General features: G+C 37.9%; 1 protein-coding gene across 1 annotated transcript in view; it reads left to right on the forward strand.

Moving 5' to 3' along the window:
* The window catches only part of LOC105096090 (sterol 26-hydroxylase, mitochondrial), a 38,818-nt gene that overhangs the window by 22,192 nt on the left and 3,828 nt on the right, over nt 1-12,798 (forward strand). Inside the window, exon 2 of the mRNA XM_010988340.3 lies at nt 9,838-10,028. Coding sequence (XP_010986642.1) covers nt 9,838-10,028 — 191 coding nt within the window. The remainder of the gene's footprint in view (nt 1-9,837; nt 10,029-12,798) is intronic.

Here is a 12,798-nt window from a genome sequence, read left to right on the forward strand (position 1 = left end):
TTAAGTGATGCATTAATTTCCATTCCTCCTCAACCAGCAGAACTGCTAGCTGGTGCAACCAAACTTCTAGAGTCTCATTAGGCTTTTAGCCAACCTACCTCTATTTTCTCCTTTCCTGCTCCTTGTAAGAAGGGACCTCAGTATATCTTGTCATCCTTTGATGACAAGGGAATATTTTATCTATGGTCATAGTTACCTGTCCTAGCCAAGCAATTTCACTTTTCTGGTGATACAGAAGGATACGGAACAACCACAGAATGCTTTTTAAAAATTGTAAGGGCCCCTCTCCCTTTTACTCTAAACACCAACACAACTCATCAGGGTTCTCAGGGCCAACGTTCAAGGACCCATTGTCCCCTTGTCACTAAACATCAGCAACCATTGCCCACCAGGATCCTATTCCATACCTTGAGAGACAGCCTACTGTGGTCTTGCTGTCTTTTTTCTAAAAGGATATCATGACTTTATCAGCTTCGGGGAAGAGAGGGTTCAAAACCTCACCTTGTCAGTCTGTCAGGAGCAGCAGGGCAACACCCTGGGAGTGTGGTTCCTTTTGCAGATATAACTTTTATACCAGGAACATACGGCTTTTTAGTTGGTAAAAGGCAGCAGTTTTTCTCTGACTGCCAGAGGGGTTCGTGTTTCCAGAAACCACTTGACAAGCTGATTCTGAACCTTGTTGGGGCTTAGCAGTCACTCCTGCTGAGACCTTCAACTTGCTAATCAACAAGATGTCATTATACAGTGAAAAGTTTGGACTTCAGGGGAAGTTTCTTAACACTTTGGGAACCAACGTAATTAAATATTTCATAACTGGTTTCACATTTTGGCCGCAGTAGGTAGGAGGAGTGGCCTCACCAGCCTCTCACCCCCAGAATTGCTTTCCCTTTTGTTCTTTCGTCAGTGCTGTTCTTGCCCCAAACTATTAGTCACTTTTAAACAAAACCAAAGGATTTAACACAGGGCCTTCAGAAATTCTAAGGTGGCTGGAAGCTTAAGGGGAGAGGAGAGAGGAGAGAAGGGGAGAGGAGGGGAGGGGAGAGGTGGGGAGGAAGGAGGAGCACAGGTGGGCAACCCCACCCAACCCGGAAGCGCAGCTTTGTACTTTCAGATTTCAGTGGCCTCTTACTGACAGATGGTGCTGTGGGAAAACCCCCTACTCCTCTGCACTGCTGCTCTTCTCTCCCTAACCTGGCCACACAAATCCCTAGTGGGAGGACTAGCCTCCACCATCACCCACACACGCAAAAGGTTAAAAGGACACCTTGAAACAAAAGGGGTCGATTGACTGCGATGCAAGGTTGCTGGATCCCAGTTGAGGAGCAGCAAATCCCTCCTAGACTGCAGCAAGGCAGTTTTGTATTATGCCGCTCTCTTCTGAGCAGAACGCCCACATGCATCAGAACCCAGAGAGGATAGGAAACTGTCTCAGGATATAGGGACATATGCCCATGAGGGGACATAGGGAAGGAGTGTGCGGTAGCCTGGTGGCAGCTCCCAGCAGGCCTTCAGTCCAATTCCTGGAGGATCAAAGGGCATTCAGTCCTGAAGACTCAGGGAAGGCTGGGTTCAAGCCTTTGTGTCTGTGGGGGCACGCAAATTCTGAGGGTGCCTTGGCCAAGCTATTACCCCCCAAAAGTGACAGAGCCCCTTGATGCTGGGGCTGGAACCAGGACAAAATCTGCCAAGTAGCCCCTGACCCCTCAACTGATACTGCCTGCTGTGGATGACCAACCTGGGATAAAAACCCATGAAATGAGACAGGTACTTTTTTCCTATAAAAATTATCCTTGTTTAAAAAAAATCACATAAATATGAAGTATATGCTGTTTATTTGTGATTAAGAGAAAATGTCATTTCAACTTGGTTGAAATAATTTGCAGAAGCAATATATGTTTATTGTAGAGAAATCAGAAAATATAGACACAGAAGAAAATCCAAATCTTCCATAGTCCCAGCACCTGCTACGTGTCACAGTGCCTTGTACACATAGGTGCTTAATAAGCATTTGTGAAATGAATACATAAATATACACATGAGCTTGGGAATAAGCAAGCTTTATCCCTGCTTGCTTGTCCTTGGTGAATAGGCTTCCACAGTTTCCCCATGTGTCATCTAAACATAAATGCACTTTTAAATGAAAGCATACCATATACTCTTTTGTAACCTGCTTTTTACTAAAAGGTAAATATAAATATCTTTCTATATCAACATCACTTCAGTAACAATTTTTAATGGCTGAATAGAATTCCATCATAATGCTACACCAGAATTTACTCATGTCTCTTATGAGAACAATCCAATTGTATTGGATCAGGGCCCCACTCTTATTTAATCTTTCTTTCTTTTTTTTTTTAACATTTTTTTATTGAGTTATAATCATTTTACAATGTTGTGTCAAATTCCAGTGTAGAGCACAATTTTTCAGTTATACATGAACATACATATATTCATTGTCACATTTTTTCCTCTGTGAGCTACCATAAGATCTTATATATATTTCCCTGTGCTATACAGTATAATCTTATTTTTGAAATCCCAGTCTGTCCCTTCCCACCCCCCACCCCCTTGGTAACCACAAGTTTGTATTCTATGTCTATGAGTCTGTTTCTGTTTTTTATTTATTTGTTTGTTTGTTTGTTTGTTTATTTTTAGATTTCACGTATGAGCGATCTCATATGGTATTTTTCTTTCTCTTTCTGGCTTACTTCACTTAGAATGACATTCTCCAGGAGCATCCATGTTGCTGCAGATGGCGTTATGTTGTCGGTTTTTATGGCTGAATAGTATTCCATTGTATAAATATACCACAGCTTCTTTATCCAGTCATCTGTTGATGGACATTTAGGCTGTTTCCATGTCTTGGCTATTGTAAATAGTGCTGCTATGAACATTGGGGTGCAGGTGTCATTTTGAAGTAGGGTTCCTTCTGGATATATGCCCAGGAGTGGGATTCCTGGGTCATACATTCCTATTCTTTTGAGGAATCTCCATACTGTTTTCCACAGTGGCTGCACCAAACTGCATTCCCACCAGCAGTGTAGGAGGGTTCCCCTTTCTCCACAGCCTCTCCAGCATTTGTCGTTTGTGGATTTTTGAATGATGGCCGCTCTGACTGGTGTGAGGTGATACCTCATTGTAGTTTTGATTTGAATTTCTCTGATAATTAGTGATATTGAGCATTTTTTCATGTGCCTATTGATCATTTGTATGTCTTCATTGGAGAATTGCTTGTTTAGGTCTTTTGCCCATTTTTGGATTGGGTAGTTTGTTTTTTCTTATTAAGTCATATGAGCTGCTTATATATTCTGGAGATCAAGCCTTTGTCAGTTTCATTTGCAAAAATTTTCTCCCATTCCGTAGGTTGTCTTTTTGTTTTACTTACGGTTTCCTTTGCTGTGCAGAAGCTTGTAAGTTTAATTAGGTCCCATTTGTTTATTCTTGCTTTTATTTCTATTGCTTAGGTAGGCTGTCTTAGGAGAACATTTTTGAGATGTATGTCACATAATGTTTTGCCTATATTTTCTTCTAGGAGGTTTATTTTATCTTGTCTTAGTTTAAGTCTTTGATCCATTTTGAGTTTATTTTTATGTATGGTGTAAGGGAGTGTTCTAGCTTCACTGATTTACATGCTGCTGTCCAGTTTTCCCAACACCATTTGCTGAAGAGACTGTCTTTATTCCATTGTATATTCTTGCCTCCTTTGTCGAAGATTAGTTGACCAAAATTTTGTGGGTTCATCTCTGGGCTCTCTATTCTGTTCCATTGGTCTATATGTCTGTTTTTGTACCAATACCATGCTATCTTGATGATTGTAGCTCTGTAGTATTGTCTGAAGTCTGGGAGAGTTATTCCTCCAGCCTCTTTCTTTTTCTTTAGTAATGCTTTGTCAATTCTTGGTCTTTAGTGGTTCCATATAAATTTTATTATGATTTGTTCTAGTTCTGTGAAATATGTCCTGGATAGTTTGATAGAGATTGCATTAAATCTGTAGATTGCCTTGGGCAGTGTGACCATTTTAACAATACTGATTCTTCCAATCCAGAAGCATGGGATATCTTTCCATTTTTTTAAAGTCTTCTTTAATTTCCTTCATCAATGGTTTATAGTTTTCTGTATATAATTCTTTCACCTCCTTGGTTAGATTTATTCCTAGGTATTTTATTACTTTGGGTGCTATTTTAAAGGGGACTGTTTCTTTACTTTCTTTTTCTGTTGATTCATCGTTAGTGTAAAGAAATGCAACTGATTTTTGAATGTTAATCTTGTAACCTGCTACCTTGCTGAATTCTTCGATCAGCTCTAGTAGTTTTTGTGTGGACCTTTTAGGGTTTTCTATATATAGTAACATGCTATTGGCATATAGTGACACTTTTACCTCTTCTTTTCCAATTTGGATCCCTTTTATTTCTCTCTCTTGCCTAATTGCTGTGGCTAGGACTTCCAAGACTATGTTGAATAGGACTAGTGATAGTGGGCATCTTTGTCTTGTCCCAGATTTTAGTGGGAAGCTTTTGAGTTTTTCACCTTTGAATACTATGCTGGCTGTAAGTTTGTCATATATAGCTTTTATTATGTTGAGATATGTTCCCTCTATACCCACTTTGGTGAGAGTTTTTATCATAAATGGGTGTTGAATTTTATCAAAAGCTTTTTCTGCATCTATTGAGATGATCACATGGTTTTTGTCCTTTCTTTTGTTGATATGAGGTATACATTGATTGATTTGTGTATGTTGAGCCACCCTTGTGTCCCTGGGATGAGCCCCACTTGATCATGATGTATAATCTTTTTTATGTGCTGTTGGATTCTATTTGCTAATATTTTGGTGAGGATTTTTGCATCTATGTTCATCAGTGATATTGGCCTATAATTCTCTTTTTTGGTAGTGTCTTTGCCTGGTTTTGGTATCAGGATGATGGTGGCTTTATAGAATGAGTTTGGAAGTGTTCCCTCCTTTTCAATCTTCTGGAAGAGTTTGAGAAGGACTGGTATGAGTTGTTCTTTGTATGTTTGATAGAATTACCCAGTGAAGCTGTCCGGTCCTGGACTTTTATTTGTAGGGAGGTTTTTTTTATTGCTAATTCAATTTTATTTCTAGTGATTGGTTTGTTCAAGTGGTCAGTTTCTTCTTAATTCAGTCTTGGTGGACTGTATGTTTCCAGAAACTTGTCCATCTCCTCTAGGTTATCCGTTTTGGTTCCATATAGTTTTTCATAATATTCTCGTATGATATTCTGTATTTCTATGTTATTTGTTGTAATTTCCCCATTTTCCTTTCTTATTTTGCTTTTTGTGCTCTCTCTTTTTTCTTCTTTGTCAGTTTGGCCAGAGGTTTGTTGATTTTATTTACTTTTTCAAAAAACCAGCTTTTTGTTTGATTGATTCTATGTTTTTTAAATCTCCATTTTGTTTATTTCCTCCCTGATCTTTATTATTTCCTTCCTTCTGCTGGCTTTTGAGGTTTTTTGCTCTTCTTTTTCTAATTCACTTAGCTGGTGGGTTAGATTATTTATTTGAGATTGTTCTTCTTTTTTGAGGAAGGCCTGTATTGCTATAAACTTCCCTCTTAGCACTGCCTTTGCTGTGTCCCATAAATTTTGTGTAGTTGTGTTTTCATTTTCATTTGTCTCAAAGTATTTTTTAATTTCAACTTTGATTTCATCATTGACCCATTGGTTTTTTGATAGCATGTTGTTTAATCTCCATGCTTTCCTTTTTTTTTTCCCTTTGTTTTTCTGTAGTTGATTTCTAGTTTCATGGCATTGTGGTCAGTAAAGATGCTTGAGACAATTTCTATCTTCTTAAAATTGTTTTAAAATTAAAAAAAAATTTTTGGAGGAGGTAATTATGTTTGTTTGTTTGTTTGTTTAAGTGGAAGTACTGGGGATTGAACCCAGGACCTCATGCCTGCTACGCACGCACTGTACCTCTGAGCTATACCCTCCCCTTACTTAATCTTTATTTTCCTAGATGCCTCCTCTGTAAATACAGCCACAGTGAGTGTTAGGGCTTCAACACAGAAATTTGGGGGCAATGCAACTGTTCAGTCCATAGCAGATGCTATTACAATTATGTATTAGAATTAGTTTCTTATTTTCCTTTTCAGATTATCCTCCCAGACTTTTAAGATTAATGCCCACCCAGTGGAGCCACTTTTATGTTTCCTGTGTATCATTGTACCCACTTCCTTTCTGTCTCTGTCTCTCTCTCATATTCTTTGTATTGTCTGCAACTTTTTTTTCTTTCACTTGATTCATTGACAACTACTAAACATTTATTGAATACAATGTGATTAATAGTGTGTCAAACTATATGAGAAGGATAAAGAAGTATGACATAGTTCCTGCCCTTAAAGATTTCAATCTAGTTGAAGAGATAAGATATCTGCAAAATAATTAGGGAACAATTTATGAGTATATATAATCCAATTCTCAACTGTGTGGCTCATGAATAGATTGTAGATAAACTGTCTCAGGGTAGGTCACAGCTGTATCCCCAGCTCCTAGATCAGTAGAGGAGGAACAGGATGTGAGCTCAATAAATGAATGTTGAATGAATTCAATATTCTGCAACTTTAGAGTCTCATCTGGCGGAGGCTAGCCCTCCCATTCATCCTGGGAGATAGTTCCTAGGGGACTCTGTTCTGCAAAGTGGCACTTAGGCAGGACCTATGAGAGAACTTGGGGCTCTCCAACTGGTTCAGGTTACGGCCTAATGGTAGGCTCACAGACATAGCACACATCTCTCAGCAAGTATACTGATGTCTTTCTAAAATAAGTTCTTACATAAATAGATCCTTGTTAAGTTCCACTAAGTAAACGAAGAGAGAAGAGGAATATGAAGGAAGAGGGAAGAAAGCATGCTGTAGGCACAGGGGGAAATATTCCAGAAACCACCAAACTGGCAGCCGGGGAGTTTTGCCAGAGGCTTTGGATTCCAGGGAAGAAGCTGGTGCCCAAGTAAATGGTTATTGATCTTGTCTTTTAAAACATTACTTTTTTCCCCTGATTCCAAGATCATGGTAGAAAATTTGGAAACCAAATCACAGTATAGGGAAAAAAGTAAACTATCTATAAACTATGACTCAGAGATAACCACTGTTTACACTATTATAGAAACATTGCATGTAATTTTACACGAACTTACAGAAGGAGAGGAAACCAAGCTTCAGATAAATATTTCTTCCACATGAGATCTTATTTCTTTAAAAGAGTCTTCTAAAATTAGAGAATTAAGAGACAGATTAAGAGGTTGGGGCTATTGTAGAAGTTCTCAGCCTGAGGGGATTTTGTCCTCCCAGGGACATTTCACAACTTGGTTGGGGGCTGCTGGGGTAAAGCCTAGGGGTGCTGCTAAACTCCTACAATGTATAGGACAGTTTGCTACAACAAAGAATTATCCAGCCCCAAATGTCAGCAGTGCCATGAGAAACCCTGGGTTACTGCATAGTTGTGGTGGTTTTAAATAGCATATATTTTTTTAAAGGGCTTAAGTTTGTTTCCAGTTGGTAAGGCATAGTCAGCTTTTTCGTTCATCGGCCGAGTAAGCGGTTGAGAGCATGGCCTCCAGCCAAATAGTCTGAGTTTGAACCCTGACTCTGCCATTTACAGGTAATGTGACCTTGGGCAACCTCTTTGGGCCTCAGTTTCCTCATCTGCAAAATTGTGGTAATGTTACACCTACCTCATAACAGCTGTAGTCAGGGCTGAATGAGCTAATGTAAATAAAGTGCTTGGAGCAGTGTCTGGTTTATGCTAAGCTCCACAGAAATATTTATAGTTATTATTATTATTTTATTTTATTTTATTGATATATTAAACAAAACTGGAAACATAAATTAAGCTTACTTTTAGGATAATTCTCCTAAGGAATTTAGTAGAGAAAAATAGATATATTAAGTATTCTTTTTTAATGGCACCTTTAACAAAATAAACAAAATGAACATAACTAGAGCCCACTTTTAAATCTGAGTATATACATGCATGAATTTAGAGGTTCAGCAAGTCTTTCCTGCTTTCTGGAATTGCTTGATCAATGATGGGTGATTTACTTTTTCAGAAGACACGTTCTTTTTTTCCCCTTTAGCTTAAAAATTTTGAATACATTCTCATAATTCAAAACTCAAAAATATATATATAACATTTCACAGTCCTATTCCCCACAGCTGTCCCTTCCACCCTCCTATATGTAATCACTTTAATTAGCTTCTGATGTATCAATCCAGTGTTTCCCTATGAAAGCACATGCAAATACTATATATTCTTATTTAGCTCCCCAGTCTTTTCCATTTAACAATCTATCTTGGCTATCTATCTTTCCATATTACAGTCTTTCTACATTACTATGTAAGGAGCTGTTACATCCTCTTTTTGAGGTGATAGAATATTTCATTATGCAGATGTCCCAGACTTTGTAAGTATGTTTATAATTTTTATAAATATGAACAAATTGTCCTCCATCTAGGGTTGTGTCATTTTAGACTCCCACAGGCAATGTATGAATATGCTCATTTCCCTCCAGGAACCACTGTAGTTTACAGACAACCAATTGTTCAAAATTGTACAACATTGGCAGGTATTCCTGGGAGGTAGAAGTGGGAAACAATTCTGTGTGAACACTGGGGGTTTGTCAAGACTGTCTTCTTGGGAACTGGCAGAATCAGCCCTTCTGTTCAGGGTGGATTCTGGGCAATTGGGTAATATATGGAGGGCAATCAGGTTGCACTGGTCCTAGGAGAACCAGTTTTTATTTATACTGGGGGGTGAACCCAGGACCTCGTGCATGCTAAGCTTGCACTCTATCATTGAGCTATACCCACCCCTGAGAACCCAGGATTTAATGCTGATAGTAAGACTCAGTAAGGTTGGTGTTTTTCTGGACTACGAGTTGGGTAAAGTTTCTTTCACTAATTTGAACAATAAATCTCTTCTCCATGATTTTAGTGTTTCTTTTACAGAAGCCCTTTGGCCTAATTTCTATGCTGGAATCTGATACTCTTAAAACCTCTTCAGTAACAGATTATGAACAATGAAGTACCTGGGAAAGCAGTATGGTTCATTTTCTTTCAGTCTGTAGGTGTAACTTAGCCAGTAAATTTAGTCTTACTATTTCTGGATTCTTTTAAAATTTTACCCCCCAAAAAACCTAAATATATTTATTTTCTCCCTCATTTTCAGCAACTATAAAAACATCATTGCAATGTCAATTTCATAAATGTTTTGGGCACTGTCAAGTGCTTTAGAAATTCTAAGATAAAGTATTTGAGAATTATATTCCTTAACATAGCTGATAAATTTTTTATTAAAAAATTCATACCACATAGCTTACTTCATATTTACCTCTTGACTTTCTCATTCAGCTTCTTGTTTTTCCTGAAGTTTCAAATTTTCTTTTTTCTTGTTGGTAACATGAGATATTTATTTTCATCCCATTGACAGCAAGCTACAGGAGATTTAAATGCTTCTATGATGAAACTGTAGACATGCTACTATATCTCACTAAAACCCTGAACCCCAAATATCTATACTTCAGCATACCTGTTTGCCCATTGCACATATCCCATTTTTCTGAAATATCATTCCTCCAAGGACCTCAATTCCCACAGTTCCAAGAGATACTTATTGCTCTCAATATTCTAACTCATGTGTGCCCTTTTTTTTCCCCAGTGTTCTTTCGGGACTATAGGCCATCCCAGTGCCCACCTCCTACAAAATGTGCTTTTACCCAGCCCGCTTGCTTTGGTGTGGCATCAGCTATTCCCCCAACCTGTTTCCTCTCCAGGAAGTGCCTGCCTGGCTGGGGCCATGGTTATTCAGCTTTGGTTGAACCCCACAGGTGCTGAACAAGGCGAAGTATGGTCCAATATGGGCAAACCGCTTAGGGCCTCAGATCCATGTGCACCTGGCCAGTGCCCCACTCCTGGAGCAAGTGATGCGCCAAGAGGGCAAGTACCCAATACGGAATGACATGGAACTATGGAAGGAGCACCGGGACCAGCAGGGCCTGACCTATGGGCCCTTCACCACGTAAGCTGGGGCCTGAGGGATTGGAACAGTGCCCGAGAGGGTCAGGCCCAAGGACAGTGGCACTGGGCAGCTGGTGAATAATGGGCAGAGTAGGATCTCCCTGTGTCCTCTGAACCTGATACTCAGTCTAGAAAGCAGTGATTGGGTTGGGCTGAAGCCCATAGAGCATTCATTGGCTTTTCTACTAACATATCATATGACTGAACAAATGACTAATTTCTCCTTCCTTGGGCTCATGATTCCCATATGTAAAATGGGAAGCTTGGTCTAGACTCTCCAAGATACCCGTAAGAAGCTTTCCAGTTCCATTATTCTACATTATGGTTGAAAACATACCAGCTCAAATCATAATGGGATATATCTACTTATAGCTGAAAAAACATCATCACCATATGAGTTGGGAGGGCTCAGTTTAATTTTTAAAGTATTTCCCAAATTATGTGTTATATCCTTGTTGGTGGTTATAACTTCTATGGATGTTCTCCACCCACAGAGGTAGGTTTCAGCCTTAAAGTTATAACTAGAAAAGTTAAGATTATTTTGTCAGTGACAAATTGAAGGATGGGCTGAGTATATTATATATGCATGTGCCAATTAAGGTAAACAATTGAGAATCATTGGTGATAAACCACTCCCAATGCCACAGCTTGTAATTGAATATATTACAGGCTTCTTGTTGCTATAGTACATTAATAGAGCTCCAAAAATAAAGAATGGCCTTTTATTTCCCCTCGTTGCTTGACATCCATGTTTTAATCACTTTTTAAGGGATTAAAGTTGATCCTGGTGGTGGTTAATAGTATCAGCAACACTGATGATAACTAACTACATGTTTATGACATGCCCGACATCAGGCTAGTCTCTACATTTATTATTTCATTTTATCATCACAACAAGCCCATGAAGTAGATAGCATTATTATCCCCATTTCACAGATGAAGAAACTGAGGCCACAAATGCTTTTTGCACCACTTGCCAGAAGTGACACAACTAGCTAGTGGTGGAATAGGTCTTTCTGATTCTGGAATTCAAGGACTTACTGCCTTGACACGTTTGAAAAAGAAACAGACTAACTGGAGGGTTCACCTCATCTGTCTTTGATGTCTATATATTCATTCTGCCATTGTGTGACTTTCTTTCTGTTTTGCTAGTTCCTTCACAGGTGCACAGTTTCAGAACTTAAACAATTCCTGGGCCCTTTATTCAAAGTTCTGGGAAGAGAATAGAGAATTTCCTCCAAGAGCTCTTTAACCTGGTGTCTGACCCCGAGGGCAAGATTTGGGTCTCAAGTATGCTCTTCAATATTTGAGACCCAAATCTTGCTGAGAGAGTAAATCCTAAAAGCTAACTTTTAGTAATTTGATGGTAACTAGTCCTACTGTGGTAAGCATTTTGCAGTGCATACAGATATCAAACCATTATGCTGTACACCTGAAACCAGTATAATGATACATGTCAATTACACCTCAATAATAATAATAATAAAAAGATTTGGGTCTCAGGTTTTCATCAGGTGAGGCCACCACTGGACTTGATGGTTCAGACTTAGAATTGAAGCTGATCATGATATATGCCCCTTTATGATCTATTTAATACCTTTTACTCTAAAGCCAGTTTCCTAAATATGTTATACTACATATGTATTTAAAAGCTATTTGCTAACCTAGGATAAGTTTTGAAAAATTTTAACATATATATATTTAAATCTCATTTTTTAAAGCATGGTTTCCCCAAGTAATGCTTTAACAACCACAGAAATGCTCTCACTCACGTTCTGCAAATCTGATCCCTACTGTTGGGAGAGTTTTACTCTTGGAGAAGCCTCCACTACCTGAAGTTCCAATAAATGAGTCTATTCTGGTTTTCATTTATTTTCCAGCAACATTTTTAGTTTATCTTTTTGCAGGTTTACCCCAACATAGTAAAGAAAACTCCTGGGGTTTGAGATTCATTCAAATAAATATATATTTTTAAAATTTATTGAGATAGAGTTGGCTTACAATATTTCAAAATAAAAAACTTGATTCTTGCCTTAAGACATTTTGATATTTTTCTTTTTAAAATATCTTATTGATTTTTAAAATTCAAAAGTAATACTTATTGTAAAAATTCCAGAAATAAAATATGGTCTTTCCACCCACTACTCCCATTCTGTCCTCCTAAGTAATCTTGACAGTTTGATGTGCATTCTTCCCTACTTTATGTAGAAATATGAAAATATACATGTGGATATGTGAGGTTTCCTCTTTTCCTCTTAAAATTGAACCGTATTTTACTTATTATTCTGCAACTAGCTTTTTTTTTTGCTTTTACTGAAGAATTCTTTTTTTCATAAATTTTTATTTATTTATTTCATTTTTCAGTTTTATTGGGTAGAATTGTTACAGTTTGACTGCACATATACAATATATTGCATGTGAATACATACACACAGTATACTGAACATATTTTTAAAATTTACATATATGTACTGTTCATTGTTTCTAAGAACATTTAGAGCTTTAGCTTTTTAAACTTACATAGTTATCAAAGGAATAAAGCCAACCACAAAGTAAGAATTAATTCAAAAAGATACATACACCCCACTATTAACAGCAACATTATTTATAATTGCCAAGATACAGAAGCATCCTAAGTGCACATCAATAGGTGAATGGATAAAGAAGATGCAGCATATATATGTAAGGGAATACAACTCACCCATAAGAAAGAAAGATATTTTGCTATTTGTGGCCCCTTATTCACTTTTTTTTTTCACTTCAAAAACCAG

Source organism: Camelus dromedarius, chromosome 4 (genome assembly GCF_036321535.1).
Source record: "Camelus dromedarius isolate mCamDro1 chromosome 4, mCamDro1.pat, whole genome shotgun sequence".
Lineage (NCBI taxonomy): Eukaryota > Metazoa > Chordata > Mammalia > Artiodactyla > Camelidae > Camelus > Camelus dromedarius.